This window comes from Anarrhichthys ocellatus, unplaced genomic scaffold (assembly GCF_004355925.1).
Source record: "Anarrhichthys ocellatus isolate YVR2014 unplaced genomic scaffold, GSC_Weel_1.0 scaffold3, whole genome shotgun sequence".
NCBI classification, from domain to species: domain Eukaryota; kingdom Metazoa; phylum Chordata; class Actinopteri; order Perciformes; family Anarhichadidae; genus Anarrhichthys; species Anarrhichthys ocellatus.
Genome location: NW_022280033.1, coordinates 14,168,091 through 14,187,250, shown reverse-complemented (window position 1 = coordinate 14,187,250; position 19,160 = coordinate 14,168,091). Strand labels below are relative to the sequence as shown.

General features: G+C 41.8%; 1 protein-coding gene across 1 annotated transcript; it reads left to right on the top strand.

Moving 5' to 3' along the window:
• The first annotated feature begins 367 nt into the window (after positions 1-367).
• LOC116398358 (uncharacterized) lies at positions 368-13,783 on the top strand. The gene is made up of 15 exons (XM_031874594.1): positions 368-1,193; positions 1,746-1,796; positions 3,712-3,812; positions 4,047-4,173; positions 4,283-4,332; positions 5,463-5,568; positions 6,198-6,356; positions 6,447-6,564; positions 6,646-6,707; positions 6,899-7,024; positions 7,103-7,197; positions 7,571-7,767; positions 9,945-9,984; positions 12,505-12,698; positions 13,540-13,783. The coding sequence occupies exons 1-15, from the start codon at positions 368-370 to the stop codon at positions 13,781-13,783; spliced, it is 2,496 nt and encodes an 831-aa protein (XP_031730454.1).
• Positions 13,784-19,160: the final 5,377 nt, after the last annotated feature.

Below are 19,160 nucleotides of genomic sequence, written 5' to 3'. Positions count from 1 at the left end.
GTTTATGTCAAGATCATATTTTGGCAGGGTGTTGCTGCCTTATTAGAGCCCTTTGAAACCAGAGCTGTATCCACAATGAGGCTGCTTTACATATCAAAGCCTGCTGATTAAGCCCAGCATTCATTTCAAGTGTTCACCTGACCCGGAGCATGAACTGTTCTATTTATTTCCCTCCTCTCCTAAGCAACACATGTTGCAGATGAGTGTTTGTGTTGTGTGCAGAGGCTGTGGCTTCTGTCACGGGGCAGTATTATATCTCAGAGGTGTGGATGGTTTGTTTATCTTCTGCAGTCTGCGGAGGTTTATCTGATCAAATTGCAGAATGGGGCGTTTGGCAGTATAGCGAATGTATTAGGCAGCCACCGCTATGGAAAGTGCAAATGCAGAGAAACAGCGGCCTCGTAGGCGGCCATGGAGAAAGAGCACTCCACGTCTTTCACGCGGGCTGCTCTGCTGCTCATGTTTGCGCGGTGAGGAGAGGGATCCTCTGCAGCAGCAGGAAGAGAAGATTAACGGGGACTCTCGGCATCCACACTTGGATCAACGGGGATCAGGTGAGAGGGAGGCTATCCAGATTACGATAGAGGATCTGGGGATAGTTAACACCAGCTTCAGCCTGTTCGAGGAGGACCCCCTGACCTCCAGCAACAGCACGGCCCGCTCAGCCAGCTCTGTGTCTGCCTGCCTGAGGGCTCTGAAAAAGAAACGACTGAGGCCTCTGTCTTCACTCCCTGTAGAGATCCAGGGAAAACTGGCCATCACTTCTACCAGTGGAGAAGATGAAGAGGTGGACGACCCGCCAGCTCCTGGAAGCCTCCTGAGACCGCCTGTCATTAATCTGATCCCACCCACTCCATCTGACGTCGTTGACGACGATCAATTCTTTGACATTAATTCAGAAGAAAGTGTGGCAAATACATGTGGCAGTGGTGGAAGCTTTGATGCTGGTGACCAGGAGCGCTATGTGGAAAAGATGGAGAGTGCTGAGGCAAAAGAGTCAACGGGGGAATTCACACTGGCTGAGAATAAGGTCAGTGCTGATAATTCAGCTGAGCCTGAAGAGGGCCTACGTGATGAATCTGGAGACGAAAGACAGGCTGTGACATCCAGAGAGGAGGATAAAGAGAAAACAAAGCCCAGGCTCTTACGTTGCGCCTACCAGGTGGCTCCTCTCCCTAAGTACCCTCAGAAAAGTGAGTGTAACAGTGATAACATCTCCAGTGCTGTTTCATGGAAGTCAACAAATAAAGCAAAACTTGAGAGATAGATGAGACGATTAACGTTGATTTAGTATCTGCATGTTCAACAGCAAAGTTCCTCCGTAATGTTTGGCCTAGATTCTCAAAAAACACTGAAAGCAGCTTTAAGCTTTGTCATATCTACCCTCCAACAACTCCAAAGCGTTTACTGATTGTGTGTTTAACTTGTGTGGAAATAGGAAACTACACCCACTGAACAAAATAATTAGACGATAGAATAAAACATACTATTTGGACAAAGCTGTTGCATGGTTCTTTTTTTAAATGAGGCTAAGTGTTAAAATAGGCTAAACACACCCTGAATAAATGGCTTTTATTTATTTACAGTTTGATCTCAGTTGGACAGGTCAGGTGTAAATAATGAAACTAATGATGATTTTGTATCAAAGTCAAAATAAAAAAAATATATTTCACAAAATGTTGGAATGTTTCTTTCACAGGAAATTGTTGTCACAAAGGTTGTCGTGGTTTCTTTCTCTGTCATAGGCAGCTTCAACACTGGGATAAATCTCTTGTCATTTACTGAGCACAACTTTGGTGAGTTTTCTTGAAGTAAATTTGCAAGTATTTGTATTCAAACCTTTGTTTTCATTCAGGCAAACTCTAGGCGAGAGGTAAATGGCACCAGATGATGGTTCGCTCCATCCAGCTGTTGAGCTTATGTGTTGCCTCTTCGTTTTGATCTTAGTTCCTCATTCAGGCGAAGGTCATTATGTGACATGGCTACAGTACCTTGAACGCCTCCTTTGGGAGTTGCAGAAGTTCCCCTTTGTTGGAATCCCTTTTTAGCCATTGTGTGTGTATTCCCAGTGCGTGGCTGGGCAGGCGGTTCCCAGGTTTTGGGTTCCTGTGACTCAGCATGCTCTCCTCCCTCACTCGTCTCTCAAAGAGCTTCATTTCTTTTCAAACCAAAGGAGGACAATAATATTGGAAACGATAAGCATCGCTTTTGCCTATCCATTACATGAATGTGCTGAAAAGTTCTGACTCTAAAGCTTTGCTTTGTCATTAAACCCTGTGCGTGTCTGTGTGCGACTGGTCGTCAAACTTTGTCACGCACCAAACCTGGATTGCTCAGTGTGTTTGTGTGTGCACATGCAAGGATGCACTGTGTTTGTGTGTCTTTACTAACCAGTCAAGGGTGAGAGAACTCACTCATGCTTTGACTTGGCCTGAGGGAGCCAGTTCAGACTGGGAATGATGTCCATCTCGCCGTTACTGGTGATTTCACCCTTTATGGCAACATCAGGCTGTGTCCCTGAGCCTGCCCAAAATTTTCCTGTCCTTCTTTGTTTTGATTGGGCTTTTCCCAGACGATGCAGGCTGCGTGAAGTCTGAACATGGCTGTGGTGGTAGGGTGGGTGTACTGCTACCCTCCATTAGCATTCTCAGACAACTCTGCATCTTGTGTCCCTTCTCCCATGCCCGATGAAAAACAGAGCGAGACTGGAAATGATTTACTCAGGATCTCATAGACACACTGTAGTGTCTGAGGTCAGCTAGAGGATGGTGCTCCTAAATACCATCACGTTGAGCCTAGACCCATCGCTTTTCTCACTCGCCTGTTCTAGTTTAGGTTCTGTTTTGCATGGTGAGTGTGCTAAATTTGCTTAGCATTAGTCCAGACTCCATGATCCTCTACTGACTCACAGGCCAGCCAGGTGATGAAGAGAGTGCCAGCTCGCTGCCCCCCTCCTTGTACTCCACTGTCTCTCCAGGACCCAGACAAGATTCCACTGCTGACACACATAAACCAATTACACTGTCTTATCTGATTCTGACTCCATCTAAACTCCCATCCATGTCAAACCAGCCTTTCAGAAACAAGCCCCTGAAATGAAAAACATGTGTTTAAGAAATTAGTCTGAATTTTTCGTTGGGTAAACTATTTGAAAAGCTGTTTTCAGCGGTAAAGGGGCTTGTTAGGCTTCAATCTGTGACGATATATAACTTAAAGTAGTTACAACTCAGAAACTGCAAACATTCCAACATCTATCACATCACACCGTTGTCGCCTGAGAAAGCCGGGGCCTATCTCGGCTGCCATATTCTCAGCCTCATTCGTCTTGCTTGTTATGATAGCAGAAAAAAAAGATATCTGCTCGCTGACCAAGTGACGTTTGGAAAATGTAAGAATATGGTCCTTCTGTGGGAAAGAACTTGGGTTGTTGTCAGAGAAGTATGTCATCAACTAGACGGACATTAGTGTGCACGACGGGTTCCCAAGCAACCCCATGTAGCTGTGTCCAGTATCAGCACCAGTTACTGGACCTGGTGACCTGCACGCCAGGAAAAGGCTGAGAAGGCCTAAAACTCCTAAAAGAATAGAGTGGCCTAAAAGGCTGAAAACAAAGACTTTATTAAAGTGTTTGTCTTCCATAGAGTGAGTAACTCAGATGACTGGGATCAACTCGTATTCATGTATTGACTTATTGTTAATATTACTATGCAGATGAACTGAGCAACAGAGATGTGAACTGCTTCGACATGCTGAAAGATGAACTCTGCCTCCTTCCTCGCGCTGCCAACATGGACACATTTACTCATCAAAGGGTAATGACTTTTTTATTTATTATTTTTTTTACCCAAAAGCTTTTCATGTGATCTCTTCCATGCTATAAGACCCACACAGGCACCATAAATGGAATTTATAATGGAAGAAAGGTTTTTTATCTGATTTATACTGTGACCGCGTATTACGACTTGAAAATACTTACTGACTGTGAATTGATTAGACGGGGCTGGATTATCAGTCTAATGTTAACTGAAAACTGTATCACGTGACAGAGGCCCATAATGCGCTCCTGCAGTCTTGAGGACCCGCTGACCAGGAGCTCCACTTTCCACACTTTATCCCAGACTACAGACCACCAGGAAGAGGAGGGGCCGCTACGACAACGACGCATAACCGTTGGTGAGTCTGGTAATATTATATTATGGACAAACAAGATCGCTCTACATAACACTACTGACGTATGATTAAAAAAATAACACAAGTGTGTTTTTTTACGCCCTTCATGCAGCATCATATATGCCTCAGTCTAAGGATCAGAATGGAAACTTCCCCGAGAAGGTACTGTAAACCATCAAAGGCCTTCAGGGTGGCATCAGCACACAGCCCAGAGCTGCCACAATTACAGAATATGCTCTGTTTATATTTCCCAGCTCCCTTGATCTGTCAAAGCAATGACTCTGCAAATAGTCTTAGGATTTTCATCTTTGTGTCCAGGATTTGCCAAGCAAGATTGCTCGTATCCTTAGCAATCCATGTGTTAGCTGAAACACAAAACGGGAAGTTTTTTTTATTTTTTAAAGGCAAATTGCTCACATCCTGCATTTACTATCTCCATGCATTATCAACTGTTTTATTCTCCCCTGGTTCCCCATCAAATAATATGAATATATAAAAAACATCTGTGTATGTACTGTATCTTAAGCAGTCCCGCCTCAAACTAGAAGCCCACACTTGGACCCAAAATTAGAAAAAATGGCTGAAATTAGTGATTAATTATGTAGTTTTAATTATGATCGAAAAGTTTTTTAGTTTTTTTTAAACATAAAGGTGAAATCGCTTAGACAAGGCAAACCTCTCACCTCGATGTATCTAATCAGTCCACAGTCACCTTGTAAATACTGGAGGCAGGGAACACTGAACACTAAACAGAGAATCTGTGACGAAGGCAACGATTACATAGAAGCGTGTTTAGGTAAACATTTTTTTATCCTTTCTAAACCTTTTTTTTACAAAATAAGCAGAGAAATGTGTTTATTTGCTGTGACGTGTCGAAACACGGATATCCAACACAGTCATAGTTACTTTGAATGAGTCGGCAACAGACAATGACAAAGTTCCTGGGAGTTTAACCCTGTTTTGTCTTGAAGTCCTGCCGCCTATTAAATAGGTTTTCACATGCAGCAGTTTGAATCATCTCTGTGCGTCATGAGCCTCCCTCTTTGCTTTTCCCAACCTTTACTTATCTTTTGGATTTACAAAATAAAAAAGAACACTTATACTGTATGATATATAACTATATCGCTTCTCAAAACAAAAGCTTAAAGAGTATGTTGTTTGTATATAGTATGTGGGACATTATGTGCATGTTTTGTTTGTAGTGTGCTGTTCATAAAAGTAGTTTTCCCATGTCACTTGCTCCACGTAGGATGTGCAAAAGCAGCAGGTATGTAACCTCTCCTTCTCCTCAGGACGTGGACAGGCAAGTGGCCAAATGTCTTGGGGAGCTGAACACAGATGAAGTCTGCCAGTGGTTTAGCAGTATTGGACTGCAGAAGTGTCTTCCTTTCATCAGAGGTAAAACACATTTTTCTGACAATCTCCTCTCCCAGCCCTTTGGTGTAATAACAAAGGCAGACATTGCCAATTTGATTGATCTTTACCGCAGATAAAATCAAATTTCCTTTTAATGAATCTCAATAACCTGAAGGCAAAAGGAGATGAGGTTAATTAAACCTGACACCATACATCACATTTCTGCAATAATAAACTTAATATCCTTTATATCTCTTGTAGTTTATGCTTCGGGTAAACATACAAGTAATTTGTCATCGAGTTTCCTTAGCCTAAAAAAACCGCTCTCTTACATTTAGGCCTTTCTTCCTAGTCCAGTTCTAGCATTATGGATTTCTGATAATATTTGTTGTCTTACTAATATAAGGCTGTAAAACCTAATATATTTGTGTAAATATTAACGGTTACATTTCATTTTTAGATTTGAAAGATGTAACTTGTATATCAGTAAATGCCCAATTTCCACATTTTCCCTCGAAAAAATTAAATAGCATTCAGGTACGCAAAGACTTGTCATTTGCCTTCTTCATGTTTGTCTTTTACAATTCTTTATTATGGATTACAGTTTAGTGGCTGCGGTACTTGTCCCAGATTTCTTGAAGTATGTAGGTGACTAAAAGTTTCTGTTCCAGATGTAAAACTGTGTGGAGCAGACATAGCGTCGGTGGATGTGAACACTCTGGACATCCTCCACATCGCCACACTGGAGGAGAGGGAGCAGCTACTGTCGGCCATTTATAAGGAGCTGCACCCTTCCAGCCCAATCACCCAGAGACTCGACGCTTTGCTTGGTGAACCTTTATCATTACAACACGATGAATAAACATTCACCCGCACAGCTGGCAACTGAAATGATTACTGACGTTTCTCTTTTTCTACAGAATCCTTAGGCCCTAACAATGTTGAGACGTTCACTGCAACATTAGTGTCAATGAGCACATCTAAGTCCTCTCCTCATGTGAGCTGCCTGAGCATGAATCGCCGTTCCCTCAAGCTCAGGTACAGCCTCTCATATCTAAAAACAAAAAACAAACAACAAAATAATCTTTATTTTAATATCTTCGCCTTTTTCCCCTAAAGAAACAACAGCCAAAACTCCATGGGACAGAGGAATGCTCAGATGATAGAGATTACTATTAATGGTGAGTAACTGATTATTAGGTTAAATACATAGAGTGGATTATTACTAAGACACTATAAAGACAAACTATTTACATTTACAGCATGTAAGCAGATGTGAATATTAAACATTCAATCATGGTCACATATAGTCACATAAATCAAGCATCCATACTATACTACTTTCCGATTGCTGTGTCATGTCGTGTTGCAGCATCAGAGCGGATCGTTCATCTCCGAACCCCAAAGGAAACAACAGTGGGAAAAATCATGGATTCGTGCATCAAAATGTTGGGAGTGACAGACGATAAGAGCCTCTTCATACTGAGAGAAAAGCAAGGTGCACAGTTCACCATAAGGTCATTATCTAAAAAAACAAACAAACAGACACATGTATTCACTGTGCTTCGGTTTTAAGGTTCATCAGAAGACCTCCCACCAGATCAGCAGATTGACAGCCTACTGACATCGACATCCGAGAACAGACAATTGGAGCTGCACTTGTGTAAAACGGTAACACCGATCATTTATACATAAGGTACCAGGCTTTACCTGACATATAACATTTAACAAGACACCTCTCTGTATGCTTTTGCATCAAAGGAGAGGCCATCAGGTACATTATCACAAAAAAATCCTGGAGTCCACAGCTCTAATGAGAGCAGCAACATCAACAAAAATGTCCAGTTGAACCAGCCAGCTAAAGAAGAGAGGATCAGAGAGCTAAACCAACATGTGGACTCGCTCCAAAATGTCATCCTTCAGGTCAATATCGCTCTTCAACTATATCTATGAAAGCATGTGACAGAAAACTACATGTAATGCTGCTGTAACTGTGGTGAATGTATTCATTTTGTGATCTTGAACTGATCTCTTGAATACAAAGGTCCAGGAGCTCCACCACGGCCTGGTGGCATTTTGCTCAGAGATAAAGAACATGGATGGAGATGTGGATGTAGACAGGCTGAGCTCCGCTGAGCTGAAGGAGAGGCTGGAGTTGGTTAAAAGCCGTCTGAACGACAAGAGGCAGAGCCTGCAGACCCTCAGAGACAACATTAACAACTCCACTGCTCACAAGAAGAAGTAGGTGCACTGCCTCGGTTAATTAGTAGCTTGTTCAACGACGCAGAACACTTTTCTTCCACCTTCCAAAGACATAAACAGCAGTTAGATTAGAGACTACCAAATGCCCATTGATTTGAATGTACTGTAAAATTGACCATGTGTAGAAATGTCTTGTTGTTTGTGTTACTTGCTTGTGTTTGACTACCATCCACCCAAATACACGATATGTGATGTTACTGGAAACCAAAAAGTAGGAACAGTTAATGAATAACTGAATACAAAGGTAATCGTAGCTAATCATCTTTTGAGACTTTTAGGAGACTTTTTTTGTTTGTTTTACAAAATCACATGGCAGAAAAAAAACCAGGTCGAGACCTGTAGGTATGAGTAGTCATACCTACAGGTCTCGACAATGTCCATTTGTTATGTTTTTTCAACTCTTGGGAAATTCACGTAACCTTAACTACATTTAAACCGTGTATTTATGTATATAGCTGACCTAGAATGAAATGTGGTCTTTTGCCATTCAGACAGTTGGAAGTTCGTCTCTTGGAAAAAATGAAACTGAACTGCCAAGTGTTTAAGGAGGAAATTTCCATGGTACATCTCAACCGGCAGCTGGCTCACCTCCAAAATGCTTTGCAAGAAAGCTATGTTAAGGTACTGCTGAATACAGATCACTAACACCTTTCATGGATCATTTGCACCACTGCAGAATTGAACCAACAGGCTGACGATCTGGAGCTCCGTCAAATGGAGTTTAATCAATAGCACGTCAAACACAGTCGCACCAATATGTGAGAAAGCTGTATGGTCGGAGACAAAGAATGTTTTGATTGCTAAAAATAAACAATGAGAAACTGCGATTTCCACCAAAAACAGCGCTATTTATCGAGAGAAGCATGTGTGGTATGAGATACTAAAATCAAGCTTCTGCTGAAGAAAGTCAGAAATTCAAATTGTCCATTTATGGACAATAACGCCATGGCCACGCTGTTTCCCCTGTCTTTAACCATATCAGAACAACTTGTGCAGTACACAGAGTATAACTGGCCTTTTTCTCACTAGTGAAAGCCATACTGTGATAATCACAGAGGATAAATCAATCTACAGAACATAAGAAGTTCATATATTTGACATTTAATTGTCCAGCAGCAGAATTAGCACAAACTAGGACAGGATGTAACAGCTTCCTGATGTGGTAGGTCATTATTTGACACTATTATGTCCATCGTCTTTGATCTTATCTCCACTGTTCTCCTGAGTGACACCACAATGCTCCATTCAGCCTACTCTGTTTCGTTAAGTTGTGCAGTTGAGAGTGGCTATACAAGGCTGAGGAATTTTCTCGGGATGAACATGCACTTTTTCTGAGAAAATGATGTTTAGCGCTGACATCCGAGAGCCTGTGACCATACCAACAATGGAATGTGTGTGACAAAAGCCACTGGGAGAGTGCAATGGAGAACTGGGCCAGCATGTGTAAAACTATCTCCATCTATCCCCGGAGGAGCCTACTTCTTTTTTAATGTGGCTCTTTTATCCCGTTGGAGAAGCCCTAACGAGGTGCCATGAAAGGACACACGCGGCTTCGGCTTTGAAAGGTGCTCCGTGTCACGTTGCCGCCCCGGGGCCACACTTTTTTAGGTGCTGAGTTTGTGGGAAAAGCAGCAGCGCTAATGTTTATCATATGACCTAATCAGAGTTAACACACAGGTCAGAGCTGAGGAGCAGCCTGGGAACTGATGGAGCTGCTACTCTAATAAGGAGCAGACCGCCCCGTGTTTGGTCTCGCAGGCTGCCCTGCATTACAGACAATGAGGAAATATTTCATCATTGGCAGTCTAATCTCCGGGATCTATTGCAACTGGAGAGCATCAATAAAGCAGCCGAGAGGGAAGGACAAAGAGAAACAGAGGGCGAGAGTGAAGGGAGGAGGGGAAGGACAACAAACGGTGGAAATCATTTTAAATAAGCAGTTTAGCTTGGACAACTCAAAAACCTCGGACAGACTATTAAAGAGGGGGAATTGAAAGAAATACTGTTATGTCCACACTTTAGTTGCACATGTCTGTTGAGGATGGATTGAGTTCTGAGAAGAATCTGCCACCACTTTGCCCCCGAGTTTAAGAAATGGATAGGATGCCTCCAGTTTTTTGTGTCATGATACCAGTTGTGTTGATCTTTACGGTCAGATTGTCTCCTATTACTCTGTCCTCCATTTTCTACTCCAAGGTTTGTGGTGTTAAAGATCTCTGCTGAGCAGCCAAGGTGTTCAGAATGACAGCACTGCATTTAGAACTACCAACACCCATCATTATGAGTGAAACACTATCCCTTCCACTTAGCATCTATTTGTCGTCTGAGCTTTCAGAGGACCATTCCTCAAACAAAGTCCTTTCACAGATCATGTTGTAGCTTCCTATGATGGAGGCAGATTATTTTATTCATGAAATTAGCAGCTTTTTTTCTCACAGAGACAAAATTCTCTCTGGAGTGACCTTTGTGATCTCTGTGAGCCCTGTTTAATTGCCTACTAGTAGTCCATTGGTTGTGTCTGTTGTGTATGTGGGATATGTCTGGACAAGTTAGGTTAGGATTTGATCAGATCTTGTGGATAAGCAAGAAGAATATGAGGAAGAAATTCCTTGGCCTTTTGGCATGTGTCCAACGTTGAGGAAAACTAAAAGGGAAAATGATGCGCATTAGAGTGTGCCTCTCAAGGGGCTTCGGCTGCGTTTCCGTGGATATATCCCGTCTGGCCCACTTGTCTGAGGAGAGCGAAGCCTTAGCTCTGACCCCTGACCCTGGCAAGGCGGCATCTATTGCTGCGAGGCATTCACATGCCATTCAGGGGGGGGGGGAGTATGCCAAGAGGCTGGATAAGGGGACATTGGAATTCAGTGGTCAGACTCGCAAGTTATGTCTGATCCCTGCAAGCTACTTGTGGTGGTGTGATCTCTTCCAAAGCTAATCATTACATCTTGGTGGTCTTTTGGCTTTGATGTAGCCTCAGTCTTGTCTCTTGGGGACCCCCAGGTAGTGGTATCTGTAATCTTTTTCCAAGAAATAATGTTTCAATCTTATCTCAAGGAAATTATAGTTTAATGTTTAAGAGCCACAAAAACACACATTTAAAAGTTTTAAAGATTCTATGACTTATTAGGGTTGTGCTAAAGAAAACAATACAAGAGGTTGCACTGTACCTCTCTCTCTCTTTCTGCCGTTTAGAGTACCTTAAAGGCACAGTTCGACAATTTGGAAAACAAAATAAATTTGTTTTCTTGCTGAGAGTTAAATGATAAAGGCTGTAAACACAGGGAATCAGCAAGACTGGCTCTGTCCAAAGGCAAAACATTTGCCTACCTCCACCTTTAAAGCTTACTGATGAACATGTTACATATTTTTTGTGTAATCCATACCAAAAACAAAAATAAAGTTGATGTTTAATGTTGGCTTCATGGCAAACTCTCTATGATGAAAGGACTCCGGGAATTCACTGTGTCGGCCAAAAAATAGTCCAGCACATAACGCATCGTAAAATCTCAACATGCCATTTTTACACTTTTTGTACTAAATAAACAAACAAGAACAGTTTTCATTCCCCTCCATGAAGTGCACACAGCATTCACTGTGAGAGCAAGCTAGGCTTTGAGATAGGGCTGTACCGAATGTCTTTTCTTGTCACATTTGAAGCTTTAATGAGGTTTTCAAATGAAGCAGTGAATGTCTGTCGTCATATTTTGTGATGTTATGAACCTAAAAAAATGGGGAAAGTATGAATGTGTCATTGTGGTTATATAAATGTAATGTATGGAGCTGTTAGATTGCCGCTAGACCGCCCCGTTAAGCGACAGGTGCATGCAGGAGAGTAAACAGTTTTTGCCTGCAGTGAAAATGTTGTTTATGAGATGCTAAACATGGCATAAAAAATGGATTGAAGCAGGATATTTTAAAAATAAAAACATTGAGAATTTTGGAAATGATATCTATCTTTTTTCAATACATTTTGACTTTTGGACTGAGTAGTGAGACAACTACAGAGACTAGGGCCACTGCGTCGCTAGCTGACCATGTTGTCCTGTTCCTCTGTTTGTGTCCATCATGTAAACCTACATATCATCTGTCTGAATGAACCTACATATCATCTGTCTGAATGAACCTACATATCATCTGTCTGAATAAACCTACATATCATCTGTCTGAATGAACCTACATATCATCTGTCTGAATGAACCTACATATCATCTGTCTGAATAAACCTACATATCATCTGTCTGAATAAACCTACATATCATCTGTCTGAATAAACCTACATATCATCTGTCTGAATGAACCTACATATCATCTGTCTGAATAAACCTACATATCATCTGTCTGAATGAACCTACATATCATCTGCCTGAATAAACACCATTGCGATTTTGACAGTCAATTTGTCTACTGTTCCGCCGTGAAAACGATTCTGAAGTCAATAAAACATTAGTTGTGAATCACATTTCCCCCAGTCATGCTGCACATTTTGAGAACTACTGCTTCATGCTGAGATACTGTAAGTTAACTCTCTCCTGGCTGTCAGACATGACAGTGGCATTGATCTTCTCATCTCACTCTCAGCAGAAAAATGAATAGGTGTTTGTCTCAAAATACTGAACTATTCACTTTACTGAATATACTATGAAAATACTCTGAACTATTTGCATTTAAACTGTTCCCTTGCATTTGTGAATGTGTCTCTGCTGTTTCCACATTCAGGAGAAAGGTCGGAAAAGAAGTTTGGCCATTGGTAGCCTGAGCCAGCTGGTGTCACCACAGTCTCCTGCCATGCTGCTGGTTGTGCAAGAGAACCGTGACCCTGATGGCCACTATGGCTTCTCGTGTCGCCACAGAGAAGGCAGCGGACTAGTGGTGGTCAAGGTGGACAACTCTCACCTCTGTGTGGATGACAGGTAACACACAGGCACATTCAAAAGAAACCAAGTAATGTATCCAGGCTTAATGACAAATACTTGGTAAGTGTTCACAGAGGCCACCTAGATAGTGAGAGTATTCAGTGTGTCACTCATCCCACCCATTGCTTTCATCGCTCTTTTGTTCTGTGCTTGGTAGCTATGGAAACCCATCAGACACTGGCCTCAAAGCAAGCAAACACTGCAATGTAATACTTGGATGCAGAAGAGAGTGAAAAGAAGCAGATAACAATCTTCATATAATTAAGCAATTACAGCATTACAAGTACATGCTGATAAAACACAGCGCTCTCAAACTTGTGAGTATTCACACACGCACACACACACACACACACACACACACACACACACACACACAGACACACACACATACACAGAGCAGTGTAGTTGACATTCCTCTTTGAGACAATACTGCCAAAAAAAATAAAAATGTCATGCAGAGACTGAATCACCGAAGCTGAAGAAAGTCTTTGAGCCTCACTGTGTGTGTTCACTTATTATAATCATCTTTGCCAATGCTCTTTACACAGCTAATCAAAAGACACAAATTTTTTATGTGTCTTCAATATTTCATGCACTGTGATTTGAGAATTCTTTGATATTGTTTGTTGCTAGTTAAATAAGCATTGCATAGGTCCTGCCTCTACCTGCAGAGAGAATCCCGCCAAATAATGATTTGATGTTTTTAATGGTTTGAGAGAGAATTTCCCAGTCAGCTTTTCAGTACCTTCTTTATGTTATAGCACAATATCATATGATTTGTACATTGTTTGTTTGACTTGTTGTCTTTTTGCACATATGTGTGTAATTTAACTTGTAGACTGGTGGAGGTGAATGGTGTGCTGGTGGTCAACTCTACACAGGAAGAGCTGAGTGACATCCTGCTCCAGGGACCCAGCGCCAAAATTGTTGTCCTTCGCCAGCCCCCGCCCACCCCCACCTCCCAGCAGCACCCTCTGCTCCCGCAGTGCATCGTCAACCCTGATCTCGTGCAAACAATCAACCAAGAACGGGATGTGGTCAGCATCGAAAGCCCTCCGCGACGGAAGGTGATGGCCATCTGATGATACGAGGAAGAGAAAAAAGACAACTACAGAGACTGAGGGAAACAGTGAAATGCCATGTCATCTTTTGTTAGTTATTTAACTCCATATGTGAAAATGTCTATCTGTTGAAATATTCCCCATAGATTGTTGCCAAAGGCCTTTAAGTTAGGAACATCAAATAGTAATATAGCTGTGTTGTTATGGGACGTGAAGCTTACATGGACATAACTTTGTTCTTGGTAGATACAACAGTTAATCCCTATTGTTGCAATGTATGTGCTGAACATTGCCTGTGAAAAACACATTTCCAGAAAAACACAAAGAACAAAAACAGACCACATTCACTTCTTCTTTCTATTTGGATCTCCTCTTGTTTTACATCATATTTGTGGCATGAGGGAAAATGAAAAGTAAAAGGAAGAAACATAGAGGCAGATAGAGCTTTTTTTAATTTTTAACATCAGGCATTTCTGAAGGTATAACAATGTAAGCCTGATGAGGACGCAGCATGCTTCCCTGTTTTTGAAGCACAGATAGGATTGAAAATATGTGACTATAGAATATAGTGTAAAGACACGTCCGAGAGCTTTGTATCCTGATTTCTCTTTGAAGATTAGACACTAGGATGGTCTGGAACAGTGTTCAGAACAGAGGATTTCTTAAAACATGAGTCACGTCTCTTTTTTTGTATGTTGTAATGTAATCCACTGTGCTGTAGGAATAAACCCTTGGGCCCGGAAATGCCTCATTTCTCAGCCTTATTCTCCCTCTTTAAGTGGCAGTGGATCATGCAAGTCTGACAGAGAGACAGCACAAACACTACCAAACCCCTGACCCAGACCCCTGGGGTCCAAAGAGCCTGAGAGGAGAAGCGATGAGACCCGTTTCGCCAGTCAGTCAGTCAGTTGATGAGAAAGGTCACAGGTCAGACCCCAAAACATTTGACCATTAATGCTTTTGCAATCAATAGCAAATGAGCTCCACATAATCCTGATGATGAGAGAGATGGTATTTTCTGGTTGCCAAACCGACCAACAAGGGAGGAGTATGACACTGGCAAGCTGGAGATTTGAGAGACTTAGTCGCAGACATGCGAAATTGAAGTTAACCATGGCACAACATGTTCATTTACCCACTGACACAGATAAATCACAACAACATACCTCGGGAAGCGTAACAATATAGTGAGAAATTATCCAAAACCACGGAACAATGCAATAGATGGGTGTAGGCACACGCAGAGCTGAAGAGAGAGACGGAGGCAGATAGAGAGGAGAGACACAGAGAGGTAGAGACGGTTTGCGACTGACAATGATGCTGATGCCGATTGTCAAAATATCCATGCAGCATGGGACTGAGGTCAATCGGTTCTGTTCTACCCTTCAGCACAGAGAGAGAAATTCACAGCTCGGTAAAGTAAAGCCACACAAGAGACAGAGGAGAGAATGTGTCATGGCAGCCTTTATGGAAATAAATTAACACTGGAGAAAATGAGAGAAAATCCTATAAACACTGCTGCTGGCAAGAGTAGAAAGACACTCTGGTATTCCCAGTGACCAACACACCCCAAAAACACACTTGCAGGCTTTGATACTCCGAGCTATAAACCACTGCAGGTTGTCAATCTAAGATGCAGAGGAAATCCTTGGTGGGTGAGTAATTGAAGTGACACCATGAAACCTTCAAAACGTTTTCAAAGATGCTGTCAAGTTCAGAGGACGAATCACAGGACCCAACACTCTACTGTATCATAGCTAGTCAGGAACATCTGCAGCGAGTTTGAGTTGTACAGCGGCCTCCTCCTGCATTACCGAGGCGCCTCAGGTTGACCCAGGCTGTACCTGACACGTAGTGGCACAGAGCATCCTCCACTGCATCTGGTTTGCCTTAGCAGCCCCGGTAGAGCTACATCCAGCGTACACTGATAAGCTGTGGGGCGAGCCCGGTGTGGCTGGATTTCTCTCTTTCGCCCGGCGAGCCCCCAGCATCTCACTCCTCACTCCTCAACCCCCCCTTCCCTCCCACCTCCTTCAACTCTCTAACCACCCCATGACATTTAAGGGTGCCTGGCATCCGTTTGAAGTGGGAGAGGGGGCATTAGCTCTGGTTTCCTGCCCAAATCCCACACAAGCCAATAAAATGCATGCAGGTCTGCAGCGAACCAGAGGAATTCCTGTCCACTAACCGTTAAACAAACAAGACTGGCATTGGCCTTATATCATACTGTATGGCATAAAAGATTGTTGCTTAATGCAGACACTACTGTATCTTCCTGTTTTAATCATAATCCCTTTGTGCGTTTCTGATGGCCTCCCTGCGACATGAGACTCTTAATTACAGTTAATGAAGCAGTTAGTGAGATGTTAATTAGAAGACACTCATTATTAATTGATGTAAATCATCTCACTTGTTCATGTAACTTTGTGCAGTAAACCCTTATGCAGTGAACACAGCCCTACACCTTCTAGCCTCTTATATTTCGGACATCACTCAGCAGCAGCGAGAGCCAGGAAGGTCAGAGTCAAATCCCAGGGGCTTCTGATTTCATTTTGCTGAGGTGGAAATGGGACTTCTGCCTCTTCCTCTGGCAAATCTCACACTAAGTAGCCGCACTAGGTACTTGAGAAACTCCCCGGAGATATTTACCCTCTCCTGGTCAACATTGCTGTGTAATTTGACCTTTGTCCCTGGTATAGTCTCACTGCAGTCACTGCCGGTCCACACAAGCTGGGGAAGTACTGCCATCTATTGGCAGTCTCACAAACTTCACACCAGTTCCTTGAATTGGTGTACAGATGAGAATGCCTGTTGGGACTGATTACGAAGTGATTCTGATTAGATCCTATTATTCATACAGAGGAAGAGATGTATAACAATTATCTTCCATGTCGGGATGAACACACAAGGGTGGAAAAATCACATGCTTCGAACTGTAATCAGTAATGTAATCCCGTGGCAGAATACTGATTAATGTGCAAAACACAATGTCCTGGTGTACAAAAGCTGTAACTGTGATTTCTGTTAAACATCCTTTAAATCTTCTACTTTATTACATTAGGAAAAGTACAACGTCTTGGTCTGTACATCAGGTACAGAGGAATCTGATTACTCTTGGTTAAGTAGATTTTTGTGTGTCTAGCGTTCATATAAAACAATTAAATAAAATACCGATATTTATTGAGGTGTTTAATTGTAATTTGTGTTATGGTCATCATTTAGAAACCGTGTCTATTGCTCTTCTGAAAATGAGTAAATAAGTTAAGATTTAACATAATAAATATTTAAGTGGAACTCCATCCTAGTCAACAATGCATCATACAGTCCATGAAACCTAACAAGCATTCGGCAGTTTAAAAAATGTATTTATTGTATGTGAGGTGTCTTAAAGTAGTTGTAATCAAGAACAGTCAGCATTTTGTAATGAGATTGTTATTAATGTAATTACATTCATTTCCTGCCAACCCTGTAATACACAAGGCCGATATGTAAATGTGAGCCAGACTCTTTTTTTATTAATCAGGATATTTTCTACATCACACAGTCAGATTAAAAATAAGGTAGGGAGAACGTGCGTGATTGATGACTACACTTGGAGGTTAACGTGGGTTTAACTACCCCAAATGAATGTGTATAGGCTGGAGCTGACGTGGGGCTGCTTTTCAAAAGTGTCTGAGAGACATTATAACACTCTCCAGCTGCTCAATTATAAGGCTAATGAAAAGGCCATTAGGATTAAGTCTAAGGTGTGCTTCGGATGAGATAAATATGTTGGTGGAATTGCTTTGCATAGCCTTGCCAGCAGGCAGCAATTGAGAAAGGTCAGCATAAGGTATTAGTCATTTTCCAATCCATTCTCTGTGAAACATAGAGCGCATAATGGCTCGTGTCTCCGTCGAATAAAATATTGAATTAAAGCAAGATAAAAATGCAGATTTGAAAAATCATTGTGGAACACAATACGTGAAGAGTGGCTGGGGTATTTTGAATTGTGTGGTAGAAACTACAAAGGAAGAAAAATTCATAAGAAGAGGAAGAAATCAAATGAGAAAGTGAGGTGGATAATACATCAAAAGATTTTTAAGCCTCTGATGATCCCTGGCTTTTTTCCTTTTTTTTTTATAGCTAGCTGGCGTTGGGTTATTTGTATTGTAAAAAGAAAAATCTTCCCACACTCTGAACAACAAGTACTTCATTTATAAACCTCCGAGCAATTTCTGGCACTAGGGACTATTCTGGCATTACTTCTGTGCTGTGAGGAGTATAGGCTTGTCTAAGAAGGAGGCGGAGAGGCAGCGAAAGTAAAAGTCCACAAAGGGGGAAAAAAACAGCCAAAATCATATTGTCTGTGGGAGTAATTACTGTAATCAGCATATTTCAGAATTTGGGTAAATAAATGGAAAACTAGTTAAATGATGCATGCCAAAATTTTGACCATTGCATGCAGAAATACAGCTATTTCCTTTGATGTACGTATAACGTAAATCATTTGGTACAGTAATCATCTTTAGAAATCCTTTCTAACCACTCAGCTCTCTCCTATGAACCGCCTGCGATTACACTCTAGATGGCAGTAAAAGTCTCAGTATTCTAATGCTCCTAAAAGCCTCTCAGTGAAACCCAACACTTGCAGAAAAGGATCCTTCTCAAGCATCCACGTTTGAGAGACTGCCAGGCAAATCCTCAGCTCGGGCTGATTATTTGCTCCTCGATGGTTTGGAAAGTAGGCCAAGGCACCACTAATTCTGATTTGCAAAAAAAGGTTTGACACAAACAACAGACACCAAATGTTGAAGAAAACACAAGAACATGCAAATGCAGGATATTCCATTTGATGTTTGTGGGAATCGAGAAAGGATGACGAGTCACATGCAGTATAAGGGCTCTACATTGTCTTGCTCAACTAATTTATCTTCGAGACATTGCCATCTAATGGACCAGCTTTTACATCAAATGCTGTTTGCCTTCTGATTCAAGAACATATTCAGTCGCAAACATATAAGCCAACGACTTATGTGGCTCCTACTAACAGATATTAAGTTGTCACGGAAGAAGTCTATGGAGGGATACTTGTTGTTTCAACACAACGCATGAAACGATAAATAAAAAACATGATTTGCTGCTTGGAAATGAAAATATGACAGTTTTGATTTTATTATCAAGCTCTGGTTGTTGATATCACAACCCAATTTACGCTCAATGTGACACGTCTGTTTAGTGTGGTTTTATATGCTGACACACAACAATCACTGAAACAAACAATATGTAGAAGCAGATTACATGTCATAGCAAGCATACCTATATACACTACATGCCTGCCAATACACTACACAGTGAGGCACAAACATGCGCACACACACACACACACACACACACACACACACACACACACACACAC

Coding starts and splice junctions, on each gene's coding strand:
- LOC116398358 (XM_031874594.1), top strand. CDS start 368: ATGGAAAGTGCAAATGCAGAGAAACAGCGGCCTCGTAGGCGGCCATGG. Junction 7,025..7,102: donor CATACTGAGAGAAAAGCAAG/GTGCACAGTTCA, acceptor TTCGGTTTTAAG/GTTCATCAGAAGACCTCCCA. Junction 9,985..12,504: donor CCTCCATTTTCTACTCCAAG/GTTTGTGGTGTT, acceptor TTCCACATTCAG/GAGAAAGGTCGGAAAAGAAG.